The following is a 21,992-nucleotide window of genomic DNA, read 5'->3' as shown; positions in this document are numbered from 1 at the left end:
AAGTTCAGTTCATTAAAGATCCTCTAAGTTTGTCTATTTTATTATTTGGGAAATAATGTACACTTTTCAGTGCTTCTCAGTATACCTCTGCCATTAAGATCTTCCTGTTCTGTGACTGTTGTTGCACCTTAGTTCTTTTCAGCCTTCTAGTGAGATGACAGGCTTCACATCTGAGATCTCTACTGATCTGTCTGTTGTGTACTTAAACTACTGACTCTATGATGATTCTGCCTTGCATGAAACATGAAGAGGTCATTTTTCATGTGTTGACCAGTGTTCTGGATGTCTTTATTCTTGAGGTGAGTGACAGCAGGTGATGGACAGAACAAGATCTAGAAGTACTTCCTGAAACATGCTAGGGTGCCTTTCCTGTCATTCCTGTGTGTGGTTGATGCTTTTATCATTGGACACCACTGTTAGTTCCAGCTGCATCCTCTGTTACCAGACTTTAGGACAGAGGTTGGTTACCAAAGCAGTTTGGCAGGGGTTTGAGATTGTGGAGGCTACTATGAATGTGCACACTGGCCTTTTGACGCCAGTTCTACCTGTTGGTCCTGGATAGTCATCAGGCAAAGGCAGCAAGACAAATTACAATGTTCCATATTTTTTCTTCTCTCTATCATGGTATTGATTTTGGACAGAGCCTGCATGATTCAGATCTCTTGGGGACCCTTTAGGTGCTTCTCTAGCCAACTGCATTGTCAGCACAGGTACTACTACAGCATTAGCATAGCCTTTGGTGTCTCAAAACGTCTTTTCCACTGCTCTTATTCCCTAGATTAACACAAATACTCTCCTTAGAAACAGAGCCATGTTGGCTAACAATTTGAAGAATAACCACATGGCCTCTCGTGTATGTACATGTTTACCTTTCAACACCAAAAAGACAGGGAGTAGTGGATATCATGTAATTCAGAGTCTTCCTGTGATGACCTTTGCCATCGGTCTTTTCAGCAGCAGCAGTGACCAAAAATAAATAGGCTAAGTTCCACAGCCATGACGACAGAATGTCTGGCAGCTTGGCAAGTAAGATACTCTACTTGTTCCAGTTTTGTTGATCTGGTTATCAGGGCTTCTTTGCTCACTGAGTGTAAGATTTTGAACAATTTTAGCTTATTTATCTTTCTACCGATGTCATGAAGACATTTGTTTAAGCCCTAGCAAACTAAAAATTATATCCTGGGCTTCATTACAAATACCTCTTTGATAGAGGCATGCCCTCCCCAGAGTGGATACTCATCACGTTGGCCACAGTCATTGATTCTGCTGAAAGACATGAAATCTTTAGTGAAAGACTTGTTACGACACTTCTCTTCAACCAGAGGACAGACAAGATCCTGCATGTGATGAAGGACTTGGGGGGGGTTTCCTTGCTGTAGCTGGATATTTTATCTTCAGGAGCAAACCTTGTCAACAGAGTTCATCAGTCTCCATTAGGAGGGATTTCTGTATGTGGATTTTCATTTTCAGTATGCCTACTTTATATATCTCCACACAGGCATCGCACAGGAAATACCGTGGATTGGCTGAGATCATTACTTGGTCAGGAGTTGTTTTTATGGTGTATCTCAGCAACTGCATGCCATGGCTGCACTTGCTCTGTGGGATGATAAAAACATAGCTCTACTGAAGAAAAAGGTTTTTGTTCCTTTCAAAGGTGCTGTGTTAAATTTTCAGAAACATCCCTAGTTGTCTAAATTTCATTGATGTCATTCTGAACTCCATGGTGGAAGCATTCTATCCCTACTGCAGCAGTGGCTATTACTTGGCAGTTCAAAATCATATGACACATTGACCCATGGCATGCAAACCTTAGGGGTTTTTAAGTTTGGCTCCAGGCTGTTTTCTCATGCAAACAATGTCTCACCTTCCAGAAGATACTTATTCTCAGCCTGTGCTGAGATCATCCTCCCCGATGAAGAATTTCTGCCAAAATTGATGCTGAATGCTATTTCAGTTCCCCTCATCCTCTAGATCAGTTGTGATGGACTTGTCAGTGTTGGCTGGGCAGACCACTTTGATGCCTTGACAGCTTAGAGTTCTTGGTAGTTGGAAGACCAGGGACTGCATGCCAATCATCTGAGATCGCTTTCAGAACCTTTTCATCCTCCTTTCAAGATTGCTGTACTCAGATGATGGCTGACGTGTCAACTGCCGGGGTGAGGTCTGTGCCTTTTGCAAAGTAGTGATGAGCTTTACCTAAGAAAAAAAAATCCCCAAACCTTGTTTATCTTTAGAAATTATGGTTAAGGCTACACTGATCATAATTTCTTATGTCAGACGTGGTGTCTGACAACTCTTAAAATATGCCTTTCTATCTCACAGCTTGAAAGAGGAAACTATGCAGTATTTTACAGACATTTTTATTTATAGAACAGATTGCATATGCATTCACTTGGTGATATTTAAATTTCAAATTGCTATGTGGAAATATAGGAAATAAGAAAGAATATTAAACTGGGCTTGTAAAAATTGACAGCTAGACCAAAAGCGAGTATGTAAATGCACTTAAGCGTAACCCTTCTGCCAAGCCTATACAGAATCACAGAATCGTATAGGTTGGAAAAGACCTTTAAGATCATCGAGTCCAACCATAAACCTAACACTACCAAGACCACCACTATACCATGTCCCTAAGCACCTCATCCAAACGTCTTTTAAATACTTCCAGGGATGGCGACTCAACCACTTCCCTGGGCAGCCTGTTCCAATGCTTGATAACCCTTTCAGTGAAGAAAAATTTCCTAATATCCAGTCTAAACCTCCCCTGGTGCAACTTGAGGCCATTTCCTCTTGTCCTGTCACTTGTTACCTGGGAGAAGAGACCGACCCCCACCTCTCTACAACCTCCTTTCAGGTAGTTGTAGAGAGCCATAAGGTCTCCCCTCAGCCTCCTTTTCTCCAGGCTAAACAACCCCAGTTCCCTCAGCCGCTCCTCATCAGACTTCTGCTCCAGACCCTTCACCAGCTTCGCTGCCCTTCTCTGGACTCGCTCCAGCACCTCAATGTCTCTCTTGTAGTGAGGGGCCCAAAACTGAACACAGTATTTGAGGTGCGGCCTCACCAGTGCCGAGTACAGGGGCATGATCACTTCCCTAATCCTGCTGGCCACGCTATTTTTGATACAAGCCAGGATGCCATTGGCTTTCTTGGCCGCCTGGGCACACTGCTGGCTCATATTCAGCCGGCTGTCAACCAACACCCCCAGGTCCTTTTCCATCAGGCAGCTTTCCAGCCACTCTTCCCCAAGCCTGTAGCGTTGCATGGGGTTGCTGTGGCCCAAGTGCAGGAGCTTGCACTTGGCCTTGTTAAACCCCATACAATTGACCTTGGCCCATCAATCCAGCCTGTCCAGGTCCCTCTGCAGAGCCTTCCTACCCTCAAGCAGATCAATGCTCCCACACAACTTGGTGTCATCTGCAAACTTACTGAGGGTGCACTCGATCCCCTCGTCCAGATCATTGATAAAGATATTAAACAGAACTGGCCCCAGCACAGAGCCCTGGGGAACACCACTTGTGACCGGCCACCAACTGGAGTAAACTCCATTCACCACCACTCTTTGGGCCCGGCCATCCAGCCAGTTCTTTACCCAGCGAAGAGTACACCCGTCCAAGCCATGAGCAGCCAGTTTCTCCAGGAGAATGCTGTGGGAAACGGTGTCAAAGGCTTTACTGAAGTCTAGATAGACAACATCCACAGCCTTTCCCTCATCTACTAGGTGGGTCACCTGGCAGCAGTAGGCAGGTATACTAGGCGGGTGTACTGGCAGCAGTAAAGACCAGGCTCAGTTTCTGAGGATCTTTACTTAAAACATTGTCTTGAATTTCCACCTGAACACCTGGGAAAATGAAATGAAACTGCATGGGCACTTGGTGAGTTATACTTCCCTGCACAGATTTGACTGAATGGCATTTCACTGGAGAAATGGGTAAGAATAACCTATAAACCTATAAATAACTGCTGCTATCCTAGAGCATGGAATAATTTAAAACCACCTCTTGTTTTGAGGGTCTGCTGGAGCAACTTTTTACTGTATGTTCACGCATCCGTATCCTGTTCTCTTGTTTATGTCTTGCTACGACTTTCTCATTTTTCCCTGTTTATAGACTGCTGTAGAAAGAGTTCTTGAGAGCTTCAGCTCATTTTCTTTAGTTTGAGCTGGTTGCTCACCATTGCTCGCCTCTGTTTGCCATTCCTCCTGCCTATTCCCATAGTGCTCCTCCTCTTTTTTTCTCCTGTTCTTCATATTTAGGTCACAGAAAACAAGATTGTAAGTATTAGAAATAAATTGTAGGATAAACAATATGAATGCCTGATTTTAAAATAAACAAACCACCTTGACAGTAGTATTAAACTTTGAAAGGAGGAGATACATGAAAGTAAAGAAGCTAATTGGAAGAAATTAAAAGGAGTGGCATGTTTGCTGGTAGCATGGAGACTGCTTAAAGATGTCATAGTAGATTCTCAGTAAGTATATTCTCCTTCTCCATTACAATAAATCAATAAATAATGAAAAAAGCAAGCGTAGTTAAACAGCAAAATAAAGGCAGTTGGGGGAGAAAAGAAAGCTTATAAAAGTGGACGTTGTGTCCAAACACAGGAAGTAGAAGGGAATGTCAGCCCTGATAAGTTAAATGAGGCGGGGGGGAGGAATGTAAGCCCAGAAAAGATTTTGAGGAGTAACTTGCTGAACTCATGAAAGCTAATAACTTCTTCATATATATTAGAAGCAGGAAGCCTGCCAGGACTGAAACATAATTGAGGTATAAAAAGAGATGCTCAGGGAAGGTTGAGCTGTATGAGAAAATTTTGATCAAGGTTCTCTTTTTAGGAAGGAAGATTCCAAGGCTTGGTCCTTCCTCTGCAGAGAATAAATCTCTGGAATTCTTTCAACGTGTAATTAGAAGTGGTTTATGGTGGGGAGTGATCTGAACTTTAAAATGAGTAGTAATAAATTTCAGGTACCAGATTAGGTTCAAAGATGCTAAAAGAATTTAAAAATTAAATAGTTGAACTACTAACAGTTGCAATTAACAGATTTCTTAAATTGTCTTCATTCTCATTTTAAAGTTAGAAATGGCAAATGTATCTATAAGATTTCAGAGGATGGAAGTTGTTCTATGAGGTGGGTTTGTCTTCAGTTGATGTCTGCACCCTAGTCACCTTAATGATCCTGACCACCCCAGTGATTATTTTAGCAAGATTCATCACTCCCTTTACACATACGTGGCTTTTTCAGTACTGACTAGGTGTCTGCACCTGACCGTAGTCATCGATGCTTCCCCTGAAGCAAGGTAAACCAAATTCCATTCTTTGAACCCATGTGGAGTTCGGTGAATTTGATATCAGTACCAGGTAAATTATAAGAAACTATAGTAAATAATAGTAGGCGTATGGATAATTGCGATCTAATGGGAAGCAGGTAGAGCATCTTTGAAGCATGATTTCTTTCCAAGGAATGATGGAGCATTTAAAGGAGTGTGATTCAGTTAATATAATGTTCCTGAATTCCAAAAAAAACCCTTTTGGTACAGTGATTAATTAAGGATTGGAAAAGATAGAAACAATAAGTGAATGAGATTATGGTGTTGAGGAAAGAAGTTGTTATTATTAGTCATGTGGCTTTTGCTTTCCAAAACAATTTTAAGCCATTAGAAAACTGGCAAAAATGGCAATATCACAATTTGTTGCTGAGCCAGGGTTATGTAGAAGAGTTGCTACAGTAGACTTGATTGTGATATTGTTTCTTGAGAGTGGGAAGTAAGAAGTACTGTATTGGAAACCTGTTAGATGGTCTGCTTATGCTGACTGTCACAGGTAATCCCCTGAAGCTTGCGTAATATAGGCACCAACTTCTTTGCTCTATAGCTTCTCTCTTTTTGTGCTGTAGTACTTGATAATATAGACATAGCCTGTCAGCACTTCAATGTTTCATAGTCATAAAGAACGCTATTCCCAAATACCGTGTTTAAACTAGGACAGCATTTCCCCTAGGATCCTCTATAGTGTGTAGATTAATTTTTAGAAAGGTAAAAGTTACTGATTTCAAGGGCTGAAAAGAATGAAGCTTTAATCAGACTGAATGGAGAATATAATGTAAATTAAAACTTGATGTGAACTTCTGAGTTGAAGTGAGGTTTACTTAATTGACACTAATGAACTGGTTTCAATGGACTGCATTGTATTTTAGTTGACAAAGTACCTGCAAGTTGGTTTTGCCTAACCAGTAAGTCTTTCAAAAGGGAGCTAGTTTGGTTGGTCTTACAATATTAAAATTAACTGACTTCAGGATGGAGACTGAAATCTTCGATATAATTACCAGGGAATATTTATAGCAGCATGGTAGGTTCTTAGCCATTAACTGAAAATCTTTTTACAGCTTCAGCATAGTGCCATATCTTATCTGTGTATGTATATATAAAAAACTGTGTATGTACATAAAAAATGTAATTGAACAGACTGGTTACCTCGTGTGTTCGATGTATAGCAGTGCCACAATATGGTGTTGTTGCGGTTTAACCCCAGCTGGCAACTAAGCACCACACAGCTGCTCGCTCACTCCCCTCCCTGTGGGATGGGGGAGAGAATCAGAAGAGTAAAAGTGAGAAAACTTGTGGGTTGAGATAAAGACAGTTTAATAGGTAAAGCAAAAGCTGTGCACACAAGCAAAGCAAAGCAAGGAATTCATTCACTGCTTCCCATGGGCAGGCAGGTGTTCAGCCATCTCCAGGACAGCAGGGCTCCATCATGTGTAATGATTACCTGGGAAGACAAATGCCATCACTCTGAATGTCCCCCCTTCCTTCTTCCTCTCCCAGCTTTATATACTGAGCATGATGCCATATCGTGTGGAATATCCCTTTGGCCAGTTGGGGTCAGCTGTCCCAGCTGTGTCCTCTTCCACCTTCTTGTGCACCCCTAGTCTACTCACTGGTGGGGTGGGAAGCAGAAAAGGCCTTGACTCTGTGTAAGCACTGCTCTGCAGTACTAAAAAATGCCTGTATTATCAACACTGTTCCCAGCAGAAATCCAAAACATAGCCCCATACTAGCTACTGTGAAGAAAACTAACTCTATCCCAGTCAAAACCAGCACAGGTGTGACAGGGGTACACTAAAACTAACTCAAACGAGGGACAACTTTATTTCACAAAACAGCCAAAACCACACGACAGAAACCAATGAGAAACAGGCATCAACTTAAATCAATTAACACTCCGATAACATTTAACACACAACTGCTTCAAGGTGTCAATCAGGTTATTGTTACTACACGGCAGTCCACACAAGAATGATGATCCAAAGCGTGCACACACACTCACTCACAAAGGGGGAAACTCTCTCTCTCTCTGTCGTGGATACCCAGAAGATATAACCGCTCACCCGGGGGTGTGTGTGTGTGAGGGCTTACTCAAGGATGTATTCAGAAGAAATAACTCACCACAGGAACTGAGGGCACACAGTCGCGGGAGGTTTCCTCAGGCGATGTCCCAACTGAGGGGAAAGGTCCCAAACACGGGCCCACTGCTCCAAGAAGACCACACTCCAAGGGGGTCTCTGGCGGCGCCCCGTTTATACCCTGGGTCGGCTCTGCGCTGTGGTCATAATTGGGCGTGATCTAGAAGCTTCTCCCAGCTAAGGCGCCTCATTAGCTGTAGACCCCGCCTGGTGACCAAGGGGTCCCGCCTCTCCTGCTCCCCCTGCCGAGGTGTGTACGTGCGTGGGGGCACAGCAGAGCACAAAAGGCGCGAAAATGAGGCGCGAAACGCTGGTGATCGCCATACCAAAAGCCCCGATCTTTATCGGGGGGCGGGGGCGGGCGCGTACCCGTCATAGGTGTAAGAATGAATATATTAAAAAAAGCTTGAATGTGAATTCTTTCTGACATATTGTAATAAAAGACTTCTGAGATTGCACATGAAATAGGAGGAGGCTTCTTAGAAGCCACTTAACTCTTCTTATTCATCATGGTACCATGAATTTTGCAGCTTTTCATCTAGTTCTGTGTTTTCTTCACTTGTGTACTATAAAACTTTAGCCCTGTTATGTGCTCCTGTTGCTGGGAGTTGTTTATCTGCAACACTTTTTCCTGCTTTTTTAAAAACCCTTTTTAAAATTCAAAATAATAGCAGCAGGGTAAAACTCCCTGGGCTTTGTTTTATTTTTTTAAAATCTGTCTCTGGAATTGGTGGTTTTTAGAGACAAGCTGCCTTATTAAATAACTTCACTCAAAATGCTTTATTAAAAAGGTGTAATTTATTTTCTGAAATACATGTCTTAGACTACGTAGAAAGTGAAGATTGCTAAGAGGAAAACCACAATGCATATACGTGTTTATCCATTTCAAATAATGATCTGCTTATCCTTGTGTTCCTTGAGTAACTCTGGTTCAGCTCCTATTTCAGTGACTTTATTAATTTTGAAGTGGAATAAATAAATGAGACTGAGTAAACTAGCAACAACGATGAAAGATTTAAATTCATTTGCATAGCACAAAATATGAAGACCAACAGTTTTTTGAGTCATATGTTATATGAAAGAAAAACACTGTAATGTAAATGAAGACCCCTCCAAATTGTCTAGCATGATAAACAAACCTGAAAGTCTTTCACACATCATTTACCTTTGTTTAGACTTGCGTGTTGATGAGGTACAGTCAAAAACTCTAGCCAACACCATATCCCAATTCTTAAGTAAAACAGAGGATCAATCATTACAATAAAATGGTGCATTTCTTCATGACAAAAGTTTCCTATTAACTTGTATAAAGTCATTCATGAATAAAATTAAGTTTCTGAGCTTTAGCTCAAAATTCCTATCTTCATGTAGTTACCTCTGATTTTTGAAGAAGCCTGATTTGATCAATTGAGGGAGAAGATACAAGTTCAAGTTCAGAAGATACAAGATACAATGTTCAAATGAAGACAAGTTGCAAAGACATACTTTAATTGGCAATATGAAGACATGAAGAATTTGTGCTGTATTTTTAAAAGCTAAGGTTTTTGTACTGAAGGAAGCTATTTTAGGAGGTGCTATATCAACTATTTTACTAAAATTCAAATAAATTTTATGTGACACTTAACAGACTCAGTACTGCTCTCTTTAGCCTAAAGCCAAATGAAGGCACTGGAATGAAGCTGCTACTGAAAGTAGCAGTTTATATGTAAAAAGAAATATCCATGTTTAAAAGAGGATCATCCATGTACTTTGGTGAACTCATATGATGTCCACTGAGTACGATTGGATGTACTAAGAAAAGAAGAGTAAGATCTAAGAGTGATACTGAAGATACGTTTTTTTCAAAAGGATTGGAAAACTCAACTATATGTTCATTGAGAGAGCTGGCATGTTTTTGTTGTAAGTTTTCAGATGCTGGTCTAGTTTTTTAAACTGTTGTTTTCTCCAGCAAGAGTCTCTTCGCTAGTGGAGACGTTGAGACTTTGAATCATGATAATGCTCTCTGGCCAAATTCCTGTGACGTTGCATAACAGTATATTGGGAAAAATGTCCCACAGAAATGAGCATGTTATTCTTGCCATATTCTTTCTCTGTGTGCTTCTTCCACCCAAAATACAAAATCAGATATGTTTAACAGTTATGCCATTGTATCTGTAAATTTTTACAAAGCCTGCTTTGCTCAGGATCAGCTTTCCAGCAGTCCTTATCTTTTTTTTTTTGTTATGGAACTTATCTATGCTTAATTTGCTCTACTTTATGTTAAGGTAGGTCATCTGGTATTTCTTAACATGAAAAAATCATTAATATTGTTCAGTGCTTTATTTACTGATTTTGTATGTACAAAATATATTTTTGTAGTGTTCAAAGTATACATACATCTGAAGTTCTCGGATACGGTGGAGAACTAGGTATTGAAATTTTAATGGCATATTTCTGAACTCTGACTTCAGCTATGTCAATTTTTCATGAGATTTTATCTAAAAATATTTTTTTGCTAGCTGTGAATTTCAAACTGACTGTGACTTAATGTGTACACATTGTATGTAATTATTAAAAATCTTGTAATAGAAGACCGTGATGTGTTTAGTCAATCTCTTCCCATTCTCTCTCTTTATGGTGGTTAGAAAGCATTCTGCTTCTAACAGGCAACTCTTCTATTTTTATTTATGTTGAAAAGATTATATTCTCCCCCCGACCCCTGCAAAGTTAGTAGTAAGCTGATAATTTCTTTTTCGAAGATGAGCTATTACACAACAAATAACTGAATCCTTTTGCTCTCATTCTGTTCTTTGTATGGATGGAGCCACTTTCTTCGATACTGTTCATGATGATCTGTTCATCAATGTGGGTCTAGCTCTCTGGGTAGCACAGATTAATTATTTTCTTGTTGTTCCTGCTCTTTTCCGTGTCAAACTGTGAATTTTATTAGTTTTAGTCTCCGCCGTATTTATTTAGAGATTTATTTTGCTTGATTTCTCAAAGAAACAGGATTCATATAATATGCTGTCTGCCCGTGCGTTTCTGGTTTTCCCCATAAGAATAGCTTTTGAATCTATTGGCAAAATGTGGTGTGGAGAACAGATCAGATATGTTAATTTTGTTCCAGTTTCATGACACTTGTTTATACGTAGAAAAGGTAGATGCTAACAGTGCCCTGAAGAGGCAAAGAAAGAAAGACCTTTAATTCTCACTCTCTTTGGTCATTTTGTCATCCAGTTGGCCAGTCAGCTTGCATGTGCTTCCTGTCTAACTGATGACCTAATGAATATAGGTAGGAGTCTGAAATGTAGCTGTTCAGGGCAGTATAAAAACCTAGGTAAGTGCTGAGATTTGTTGCAGTAGAGAATATTGGAGTGAAAACCCAGCATTCCTTGTGTTGCTTTCAAAGCAACTTGTTCAAGTATCAGATCTCGGAACGGTTTGAAGTCGTGTTTACTTGCTCCATGTATTTTTCACAAAAATGTTAGAGATGCTGTTTGTTTACTAAAACTGTAGAAAATGCTGTCATCTAATACCTATCAGACTTAATGTAATGGAAAAACAGTGATGCTTGCTTGCAAATTGGAGGAGATCTGCTCTGTTCTACTGAATTAAACAACCGAAATACTGAATTAGTGGATTGATCATGCAAGTCTTGCTAAGGCACTTCACTTACAACATTAGCTTGCTTGTGGTAGTGAAGAGTGATGTACTGAGTATACAAATAGGATGCTTACTGTCCATCTGCATCTATCCAAAACTAGAGTTGAGGGACTACCCGAAAGGTCATGAAGACCTTTGCATACATGCTATAATCTAGTGATTAACTTCAAGGTAAAAAGTTTGTAGCGGTTACTGTCTATGAATACTCAATTTCTACTTCAGCTTTTGTGAGGGTCTTAACATATTTCGTGGTCTTTTTGAAATTCTTTTTTAGTTTAAATAATACACTGCATCTTGATGGCAGGGTAATGCTGAAGATCTCCCTGGCAGCAGACACTGACTTTTTTTCTTCTTCAGTTGTAAGAGGGCTCACCAAACAATTATCTTTTTTTTTTTTTTTTGTGTGTGTGAAGGAAATATCTGTGTTTCTGGGTGCAGAAACTACTGTTTTTCTTGCCTTTTTTGCTGTCAGGCTGACTTTTCTGTCTTGTTACATGTTACTAGTAATTTATCAAGGAGATGTTTGACACTCTGTTCCTGAGAGAGTTGGGTAGGCCAGCTGGTTGCCACTGCTCAGGGGCTGACAGTTGCAGGAGGTCTCCCCGGACTTCTCCTTTGTGAACAGTATTTGCTGTTTTCAAGGGGGAAGGAAAAGCTCAACCAGCACAAAGAACCCTGGGTAGTAGGGGTTTTTTTTGTTAAAACTTTGATTCTGGGCTTCTCACCAGGGGAAAATTGAAGTCAGAAGGTTTTTAGCTATTTGTTTCCCAACTTCCTTTTTCAGTATTTTAGCAAGTTGCATAAGGAAACAAAGTTGTTTGTCTTCCAGTGTAATTGGCAGGTCAGAAATAAACTGTGTACTTTCTTCATTCTACCTTGCTATAGGTTGTTCTGTAAAGGACACAATGACTTGATTGGAACAAGATCAACCAATTGTTTGCCAGAGAACAAATGTATTTTTAATATTTGACTTTGTTTTTAATGGGTAGTGACTGAGACCAAGTGCAGATATTTTAAATTTCTTCAAATATTAAAGCTAAAGAGCTGAAATGTGCCATTATAGCAATTGTGTTCTAATTTTCTCCGTTACCTGCCAAGGCATGAAATGCTGTTTGTGTGATACTATTAAATCACTGTTACTGAAGTGCTTAAAAATGTTAGTCTATAACTGACCTTCTTTCCTGTCCTGGTCTGATTTTTCAATGGCTCCGTTCTTGTGAAATACTGCTTCACATTATTGTGAAACTAGCAGGAAGACTTTTCTTTTTCACATTTAGTAGCTTTCAGTCACATATGGTTTCTAACTGTGCAACTGAAGCTTTCAGATTTTTGTGTCCTCATATTAGAAAAAGATTCAAAGCAGCTTTGGGACAAAACCAATGTTCATTGTGTTGACGTGATGTAGTTAAGCAAAAAATTACCAAGAATATTGGTGGACTTGCAAAATTTTCAGTTGTCAGAAACAGCCAAAACAAGGCAATGAAAACAATTTGGTATGAAATGGGGAAATTGTACTATGAGGTTATACTGAACAAACTGATAAGTATGTGTTTGCGTGGCAATACTGACTATGGCTTTGTTCAGCTTTATTTGGTTGCAGCTGTTCTATGATCCTGATCTTTCAATGAGTCTGGAGAGAAACTGGAGAAAAAAAAAATCATGAATGTAGTTATTCCAGATGAGAAAATAATCCATCATTTCTCACTCAATAAGTGAGTCTCTGTAATACCTACAACAAGAGGATCCAGTAGTGTTTCCAGCTGCAGTACAGGCTTTTAAAGCTGTTGAGGTGAATTCACAGGTCAAAAGATCAAGTGGTGCTTGCTTTCCTGCTGATGTATACAAGCATGAAGACACTAGGTGGGTAAAGACCTCCAAGAGTAGCTGTCTTCTATGTCTTCTTTGCAAAGAGAAAGATAAGCACTAGTGATAACTGCTTAAGTCACAGTCTTCTAAACTATAGGTCAGGAGACTTAGTGGTTGATTAGAGACTCCTAGGAGGTTGGTGCAGTTTCTGATTGTGTCAAAATACAATGACAGCCAGGCAGATGCTAGGAAAATTTAGAGCTGTTTGAAAGTAGCGGTCTGTAGCAGGTTTTTGGCAACTATTAGGGTTTGCAAATTTGACTAAGCGGAGAAATTTGTATCATTCATTCACACCACAGAGGTCAGGTAGCAGACGTGCTCAGTCAGGGGAGAAAGGCTCCAACATTTGCTTTCAGAAGTGACTTTCAGGCGAGATCATGCAGCTCTTGCTCTTTAGCATCATGAATGCTTCTTGATATGTCCTATTGATGTAGATTCCTTTAGCATTTCAGCTGAGATGCAGTGCTAAGTAAAAAGTAATAGAGCTGCTGGCTTGGCAGCAGCATGTTTTAAACTGCATTTCATACAATATCGGCATAGAAAAATGTCTTGTTTTAGCCTTGTTTTTGCAGAAAGCATGCTGAGCTTCTACTGTGAAATAAAAATGCGACTCAAATCTATAAACAAATTCTTTTTGCAAGTGGCAGCATGCTTTCTTTGAATACAGTAATTGACAGTATTTCACACTAGGAAATGAAAGCCAATTCTTCAGAATGACGGACCTCCAGTTTCAAGCAGAATTAAGCGCATACTGTAGTGTTGTCTTCATCATTCTTGGTAGCTGTGATGCTTTCCATCTCAGTGTATGTACTCACAGTACTTGTACTGTGCCCTTGCTCACATTACCTGGCAAATAACCACCTGAATGCTGTAGCCTGAAACTTTTATGAAAATACTCAGTATTGAACCACTACAACTCCTGGCTGGGCTGCGCTGATCTGAGCATATGTGTATGTCTAATCATGTATTTTTGGGAACATTTCCTACATGCAATTAAAATGTGGTGAGTGGCTCAAGAGACAGTTCAGTGAAACACAGACAGAAGCAAGGCAATTTGTCAGTTATGTGGCATTAATTTCATAGCGAAGGCAATTACAATCAATGTTTATTTGCTTTGAAAGAGTATGTACTCATGGCTTTAGAAGCTTACAAACTAAGCTGGATTGATGTAGGCAGTACAAGCATCAGTGGATGTTTGTGCTTTTCAAGGCCGAGATAGTGTTTCAGGCAGTAGCATGGTTGACAGGGTATGTTTCTCTCACATTTTTCTCACTCTTCCCTTTCACAGCTGCTACACAGCATTTTTTACCCTTTCTTAAATATGTTATCACAGAGGTGCCACCAGCATCACTGATGGGCCCAGCTTTGGGCAGCAGTGGGTCCATTTTGGAGTTGACTGGAACTGGGTCTCTCCAACATGGAGCTACTCCTGGTCTCTTCTCACAAAGGCCACCCCTACAGCACCCCCTCTACCAAAACCTTGCTGCATAAACCCAATACACTTGTCTAAGCAGTTTTTTTGGAAAGCAGTATTTGCTATCACCCTTCCCTTTCCTATTTTGTTTTATTGTTGAGTATTTTGATCTCTGAAGTATTTTCTAGAAACAGTTTAGTTACAGAGTAGTTATTTTTATTGGTAGCACATATATGGAGGAATGTTCACTGTGCTTTAAAACAATATAGGTCTAAGACTTTTCAGCTATCTCATTCTCCCCTCTAAACACACACTCTCAGGCTTATTTCTGTTTGCAGACTCCCATTTCATCAGAGGAATATAATTTTGTGTTCAGGCCATATATTTCCAAATAGACATTTTTTCTGGAGATACCATTGTATACATTGTTGAAAATAATTGTTGGATAAAATTTGTAAGCATTTATTATACATTATTGAAGATAACCCAATGTTATCCCATATGCTTGTTTTGAATGTTCTTGTATTTTTAACCAAAGCCAAAGAAAAATTTTCTTACTGCCTCTTATGATATAGTAGCATATACTGTACAATTATTTTAAGAATTAGGTAGTTTTAACACAAGGTAACATCGAAAGTAATTTGTTTCTCTTCTTTGCCTTTGGTATTGTTTCAGCTAATGTTTCAGAACAGGGCTTGTTCACATAACCATTGTGTGAACAAGCTATTATTAATAATGCTATTATTAACAACCTTAACATGCTTGAGGCCAATTGTGCTGGATATGTAGATTTACTAGATAAATTGCAGTAATTTTTATCTCAACAATGAAAAAATTAACAAAAAGCAGGTATACACTGACACTTTAAAAATTCTGAAAAGTCCAGAAAACTGTCTTACTTAAGGTCACTTAATTGTATTTGATCAACCCATTAAGGCTTCTGGAGCATTAACTCTAAGCTTTGTATGCAAAAATTAGTTGCATTCCATTACAGTTATTTTGTATAAATACAAAAAAGCAAGCAAAACTTTAGGTTATAATTTAATCTTAAACTTTTGTGACATGTAAGTTTGAAATTGTTTTTTAATTTTATTTTAAACATTTATTTTCTAGAAAAGAAAGATGTAACACAGAGCTTGGAAAGCTATACAGCAAAATGCCCTGGTACAATGGAATTCATCACTCTTCCAGATGGTTTGAAGTTACCTCCTGTTCCGTTCACCAAATTGCCTATTGTGAGGTAAGACTCCAAAATACAATCTTTAACTTTTCCACAGTACCTGTCAAATTTTAAAGGATAGTGGAAGGATGTAGTCTTCGCAGTTTACGTAAGTTGTTCACAGTAACATGGAAAAATGTCAAAATGTCAAATTGTTTTGAGAAGTTCTTAGGCAAAAATAGAGCCTTTGAGGAGAAAATACTTTCTGTGGCCTTTAGTTTCAGAAGGAGAGAGGGGTTTCTTTTTTTTTAAACTGTCATTCAAGAGTTTCTGATACAATCAAAGAAAAGTATTCTGTAATTGCAGCTGAGATTTAAGTTAGATACCTGATCATACTGAAGTTCCACGAGTTGGATGCTGTCTCCATCCATGGAGGTTGGAACTCAGCTGGAACTGATGCCTTTTGTAGCTGTTCCTTTCCAGATGCTGCATTTTCAAGCTGGCATCTTCACTGGCCTATTCTAAATCTATGTTCCTTTTTGTGCCTGTGTGCCAAGGCACATCATGCAGTCAGTCCAATGAATAATACCTTATTTAGATCAAAGCTTAGCATGAAGTATTAGAGTCAGAGACGGAGAGAAAACAGCCATTGGGCATCAATAAGAAAAGAAAAGGCTAAAATAAAATCTTTGTCAAGAAGTGGCTTTTTGAAGGAAAGATAATTGCTATTCAGAAAAAATATGGTAGAAGTTATTGAAAAGAGTTCTCACAGAGATTTGAGTTCTCAGTGGGATGTCATCAAACATTTCATGAAGCAAGAGTTCTGGTATCACAAAGAGATAATAAAGTATATAACCAAAGAGTGACAATTATATTTATTTTCAGATTACTTTTAGTCTCTAAAATGAAAAGGAATGTTTTACTCTATGACCATTTTTCATGATACAACTAGTTTTACTATGTTCTCTCTAACTTTTTTTTTTTTCCCCACATTTACTGAAGAAAGAGACCTTGTCTAACTATTTGTAGTGCATTTAACATGCTAGATCTCTTCACACTAACAATTTGTTGTGTGGGAGGTGCTTGCTTAAGGTGCAGGTTTGACTGGAGCATATGGTTGTATGCAGTCAGATGGAATTGTATGCGGAATCAGAACGGTCACACCATTTCCAGTGGTGTCCTGGAAACAGTGTTTTTTCTCCTGGTTGGACCAAGTACAAAGCTGTGCACTGACTAGCCACCTACGTCACCCCACTTTTAATGTGTACTCATGGGGAAAAAATGCATCTTCCTTGAGGTCTTCCAAGCATTGTCCCCTCAGTGGATTCAGTGAGCACTGACAAATAATCTAGGATGACTTTGCAGATACCTGCTTTGCGTTGCCTGTTCAGTGGTGCGGTGCATACTTTGGAGTTGCAGCTGGTATCGACTTCTTTGCTGGAAAACATGAAATGTGGACATACAATCCCAAAACTTTAACTGTTAGAACCAAAGCTACGTATTACAGTGGGAAAGTTATTTGAGTAATTCATTATCAGGTGACCTTGGGGTTGTTTAGTTTCACAAAAAATCTATGTATAGAGCTAAACTAGTCTTATTTGACTATCCTAGATCATATTTGACAAGACTCTGTGTCTTGACTGCAAAGACTAGATCACTTCTAGGTTTTTGAAACCTAATTTAGATATTTGCTTTCGGATGAGTTGAATTACTGGAGTATGTGGACTGTATTGACTCATTTTCCATTGACCTTAAAGATGTCCAATGACAAGTTCAGGTAACTGCGTCTGTGTGTTAGATGAGTTCCCTGGTAAGTACATTCTGAAGGCAGGTTCGCAGCTAAATACATGAAGGAGGCCTGTATTTCTTCTTCTGAAAGTTTTTACACAACAAACTTAGTGCAAGTTTTAACCTAGCCTCTTTTTTTAGAAAGAAAAATTAAATAGTATTCAAAAAATGGAAATTAAATAAGCAAACTTGTATAGTCCTTTCTAGTACTTGAGTTACGTGATTGTAGAGAGAAGTTAGAGTGAAAGCTTCCATGAAAATGTTTTTAAGGCAAAATACTTTCTTTTGAGAGCAAAAGTGCTGTCAGCCACTTAGTGCCTCTTGCAGATCTCTGTTCTAGGAATAATCTTAGTATTACACAGTATAAAACCAAACCTACCTTCCTTAATCTGACTGTTTATGGGATCTGTCTGCCTTGGCTGTCAAATAGGTGCAGAAATGCGATACTAAAGTTCCCTTGAGTCTAACTCTTAACTTGTGCTAAAAAAGCAGCATTGTGTTTAGCTGTGAAGTGTTAAATCCTGAGTTAGCCTCAGGTTTTAGCTTTTTGCTTAACTTTTAAACCACGGAGGAGAGGGATTGTACTGGATGTATTCCATAGCGCTTTCTTGTTTTTCTCCATGCTGAATATTGAAGAAAACTCAAGTCTGGAAGATACGGGAAATGCCGATTTGAATCCTTTTTTATACGAGTCATGCATATAGAGGCTAGTCAAAACTTTGGCAACCAAGACTTCACTGGGAAAGGCTCTGCCTCACTTAAAATATTTTGTAGGCTGAGAGAAGGGGACAAGCACATTATATTTACTTGTTATTCCTAGGGCTAGCTTTAAGAAATTGCTCACCATCCAGGTGCTTCATTTACACTATGAGCTTGCGCTGACCTGGCTGCACTTGGAATGTTGAAAATAGTTGCTGCTGTTTTGCCATGGGGTGAGGAACCCAACATCCAGCATTATTTAACAGCCAAGGATTGCTGTTTGTGCTCCTCTCCCCCTTCCTTCTTCTTATCTTTTGAAAGTTCTATAAAAGCCATAGTGATAAAAATCCATAATCCAACAAAATATTAGTTGTGTCTAAATATAAAGCCTCCAGTTACATCTACACAGCAGACCTAGTGTATTGTAGAGCTGTCCAGCTAGTTGGAAAATAGCTGAGCTTCAGGACTGCAGAGCTCTTCAAGCTAAATCATGTTAATTTTTGAGACATAAATTAGAAATGTGTGGAAATGTGGTTTTGATCAATGTTGAATAACCTAAGCTTATGATTCAATCCATGCTAGAGCCCTCTAGAAACACACACATTTACTGATGATGATGACTTCTATTTACTGTTGGCATTTCATGGTCTACTAGTTTTGAATCCATTTAATGTGGGGTGCTTATCTGGATTCTTAATCAAAATACTGTCAAACACTGAAATGCCACGGTGAAATCGGAACATAGATGCACTGTTACCTTTTTCTCTCCCATACCTATAAAGCAATAGAAGGAGATTTGAAAGAGATTTGGCTTGGCAAAATCTTTATATTCCATTACTCATGTTAACTAGTATTTAATGTCTAGCTGTCCTTTATTTAAGTATGGTATTCCTTATCGTCTGTCTTTTTTTGTGTGTATCCTGTCTTTTAACTGGATGCTTGGTCTACTAATGATGTGCTTTAAATCTTATCCTATTTTTATATATTTTCTTTTAGGCTTTGGAATTTTGGGATTTTCTTTTTTTTTTGACATTTCAAATACTGTAGTGCGATCTGGAAAGCTCCTTGATAAATTTTTGTTTCTTTTGATGAAGCTTCAGAAATTAAAAGCATGTTGGATTGGAAAGTATTCCATTATAGCATACCATGAAATAATAATCTAGTATTTTCTCAAAAAAAAAAGAGAAGAATTTATTGACTTTCTGTTCTAATAGATGCACTATTCCCATTTTCATAACTTACCTGTGTTAAAACTCATTTTCTTACTAATATACTTACAAGAAGAAAGAATTGTCTTCCTTTTCACCACTGATGTCTTTTAGTTGTCCTTATATACTTTTCTTACTACTTTAAATTTCCTTGGTGCCATTTTTTTCCTTCCCTCTGTTTACTTAGTAGATTTGGGTTTTTAAAATTATTTTCATTTACCCTCTAAGCAAGCTTGTTTTTAATTACAAATACAAGATTTGATCTTCTGGGTAGCTAGCGAAATTATTTTGTAATTCTTAATTGTCACTCATTTGAATTCAGTCAGGCTGGGCCAGGGGCTAGAGAATGTATGTTACTGAAGCTTTTCACACAAAGGAATTAAAAAATTTTCCATGTGCTGTGTATGACCTGTGAGGGTATAGCTGTCTAATATGTGGCTGAAGAACATTCCTTCCACTGTCATGCTTTACGATAAAAAAAGGTTATCCAACAGTATTTATACAATAATGATGAATGAGCTAAAGCCTTTCTTTCTATATATAAAATAAAATTCCTCTTTATTAGCACTTTATCAAATCGAATGTTTCCTCAAATAAGTATCATTCACATGTTTTGCTTTAAGTTGCATTCTAATTTGTAACAAAATTCTATCAGAAGAGGTTTCAAAATATGAAATATTCAGGAATCTGTCATAGTTTCTCTGTATTCCTCAGGCTCGTTGTCAGTTATTTTGCATTTGATTGCAATGCTGACACTAAGTATCACCTACAGATAATATATGGATGTGATTTATTTCTTGTTCCAAAATACTTGTAGTGTTATTTAGGAACTTCTTATCAGGTGTTATATCACTGAGAGAACATGTCTGTGCAGTGTTGCTCTTACAGCTTCATTATTTTTCAGCAGTAGCACATTATCTTGCATGATTGGGGTAATTTTTAAAACAAATTGTTTTCTTGTATTTATGTACTTTTTCTTAGTGGGCTATTGATACGAGTATTCTTTCATGTGCTGACGACTTACTGTGTGAGCCAGCACAGGCAGGATGCAGGAACAACCACAAAACCATGGATGAAATGCAAAGAGTAAATTTATTTTTGTTACCTCGCCAACTGGGGGATCCCAGAAGCAGCACCCGGGCAGAGGCATACAAGGGGGGACGCAGGCACCGCGGAGCTTGGTCCATGCTGGAGTATCACTGACCCTGCTGTTTTCGCCTGTTTATCAAGGATTCGCACAAGCGTAGTTTACCACTGTGCTTTGATCTTTCCCACAGCAGGGCAGGAATCTCAAGCATGTTCTATCATGTCCAACACTTCTACTTGTTCAACACACAAGGCCAAACAACGATTATTATGATATATGTGTTTTTCAACACTCCAGCTGCAAGTCACTTGAGCGTGTTTACAATCCTTCTCACCAATCTTCCGTTATTTTCCCGCACTTACATTATTTTCTTGTTCTCAGTAATAATTTATTGTTTTGACATTAAGTATAATTCTGTAACTTTGGCAAGTGAATTACTTCAGTTATATCCTGTTAATGATGCACAACTGTTTCAACGTGTAAAAGAATACTTACCTGCTTTTCAAAGTGAAGACACTTGATTTTAAGTTGTTTCTATGACCTTTACAGCTGAGGAAGGCAGGTTTCTTTCTTAGTGCTCCAGTGCTTTTGTCATAGTATTTGAAGAACTGCATAAAACATGACAACTTAATCATGGATTGTAACATTTATAACCTCTTTGGTTTATTATGGCATTATCAAAGAATTCCAGTGAGGTAAGTTTTACTGTGGGAGGTGGATGTGGGAAAGGGAGGAAGAAGGGACTTAGTTGTTGAACAAGTTGGGGTTTTTTAGCATTCTTGCACTTGGCCTTTTAATTGGCTTTAGAAGTCTCCTAGGGTTTTAGCTAGACTCTGTTGTTGTTCATGTCTTGGTACATGCCTACTATATCTTTAAGTATCTTTAAAAAGTTTACTGCTGGAAAGTTTTGTGAGCATTTTATTTCATTCTTGCTTGTCTACCTCAGTGTGGTGGGATGCTTCTAGCAATTAGCAAAAATTGTAGTTTTATTCTATAGGAGTTTTTTTTTTTTACTTGAAAACCAGATTTTTAAAAAGTTGGAGATTTAATCCATGAGCGATTGTAAAGGGGAGATTCTTGTCTCTCGATGACGTTCGTAATTAAAAGCACAAATACTTCAAGCTTAATAGACTGTAGCAAAATAGCTATGGTACTGAGTGGTGCCTTTATTCACCTTTTGTTTTTCCTTTCCTTGCTCCTTCCTGACTCTAAGTAACTAGGAGTCTTACAGGCTTTTATAATGCTGCTACTTTTACTGAATATCCACTAATTTATTGCTTGTTCTTATGCCCAAAATTTAGTCTTTAATTTCCCATCAGCATTGGAAGGCCAGTGATTTCCCTGCATGGTATTGTAGGGATTAGGGTCTAACAGGGATATAGTCTAATTAATCATTTGTTTTCTGTCTATTTGTAATTGCTTTCTGATCATTCAGCAAACCCACTCAAATTTCTGGGACGTCTCCTTCCTTCCAGAAGCAACTGTGTGCATTTTAACTGTTTTAAAATCTGTTTTATTCACCTTGGAGAAGTTCTTTATTTGTATTACATCATCCAATGACATTTTGTCTGGCTTCTAGTTTGGATTTAAGTTAAATATTTGATTGCTTTCTGCACTGGACTTGTGGTGTATCTGTTGTTCAGTCTGCACTTAACTTGGGAATTAATAGC

General features: G+C 38.5%; 1 protein-coding gene across 4 annotated transcripts in view; it reads left to right on the top strand.

The window, feature by feature from the left end:
- The window catches only part of TRAPPC9 (trafficking protein particle complex subunit 9), a 547,093-nt gene that overhangs the window by 44,264 nt on the left and 480,837 nt on the right, over window positions 1-21,992 (top strand). For all 4 annotated transcript variants that reach the window (XM_075495328.1, XM_075495326.1, XM_075495327.1 and 1 more), the window contains one exon: window positions 15,495-15,621. In XM_075495328.1, coding sequence (XP_075351443.1) covers window positions 15,495-15,621 — 127 coding nt within the window. The remainder of the gene's footprint in view (window positions 1-15,494; window positions 15,622-21,992) is intronic.

Source organism: Mycteria americana, chromosome 2 (genome assembly GCF_035582795.1).
Source record: "Mycteria americana isolate JAX WOST 10 ecotype Jacksonville Zoo and Gardens chromosome 2, USCA_MyAme_1.0, whole genome shotgun sequence".
Classification (NCBI taxonomy): domain Eukaryota; kingdom Metazoa; phylum Chordata; class Aves; order Ciconiiformes; family Ciconiidae; genus Mycteria; species Mycteria americana.
Note: the sequence above shows the minus strand (reverse complement) of the source record. Positions and strands in the feature narration are given on the sequence as shown.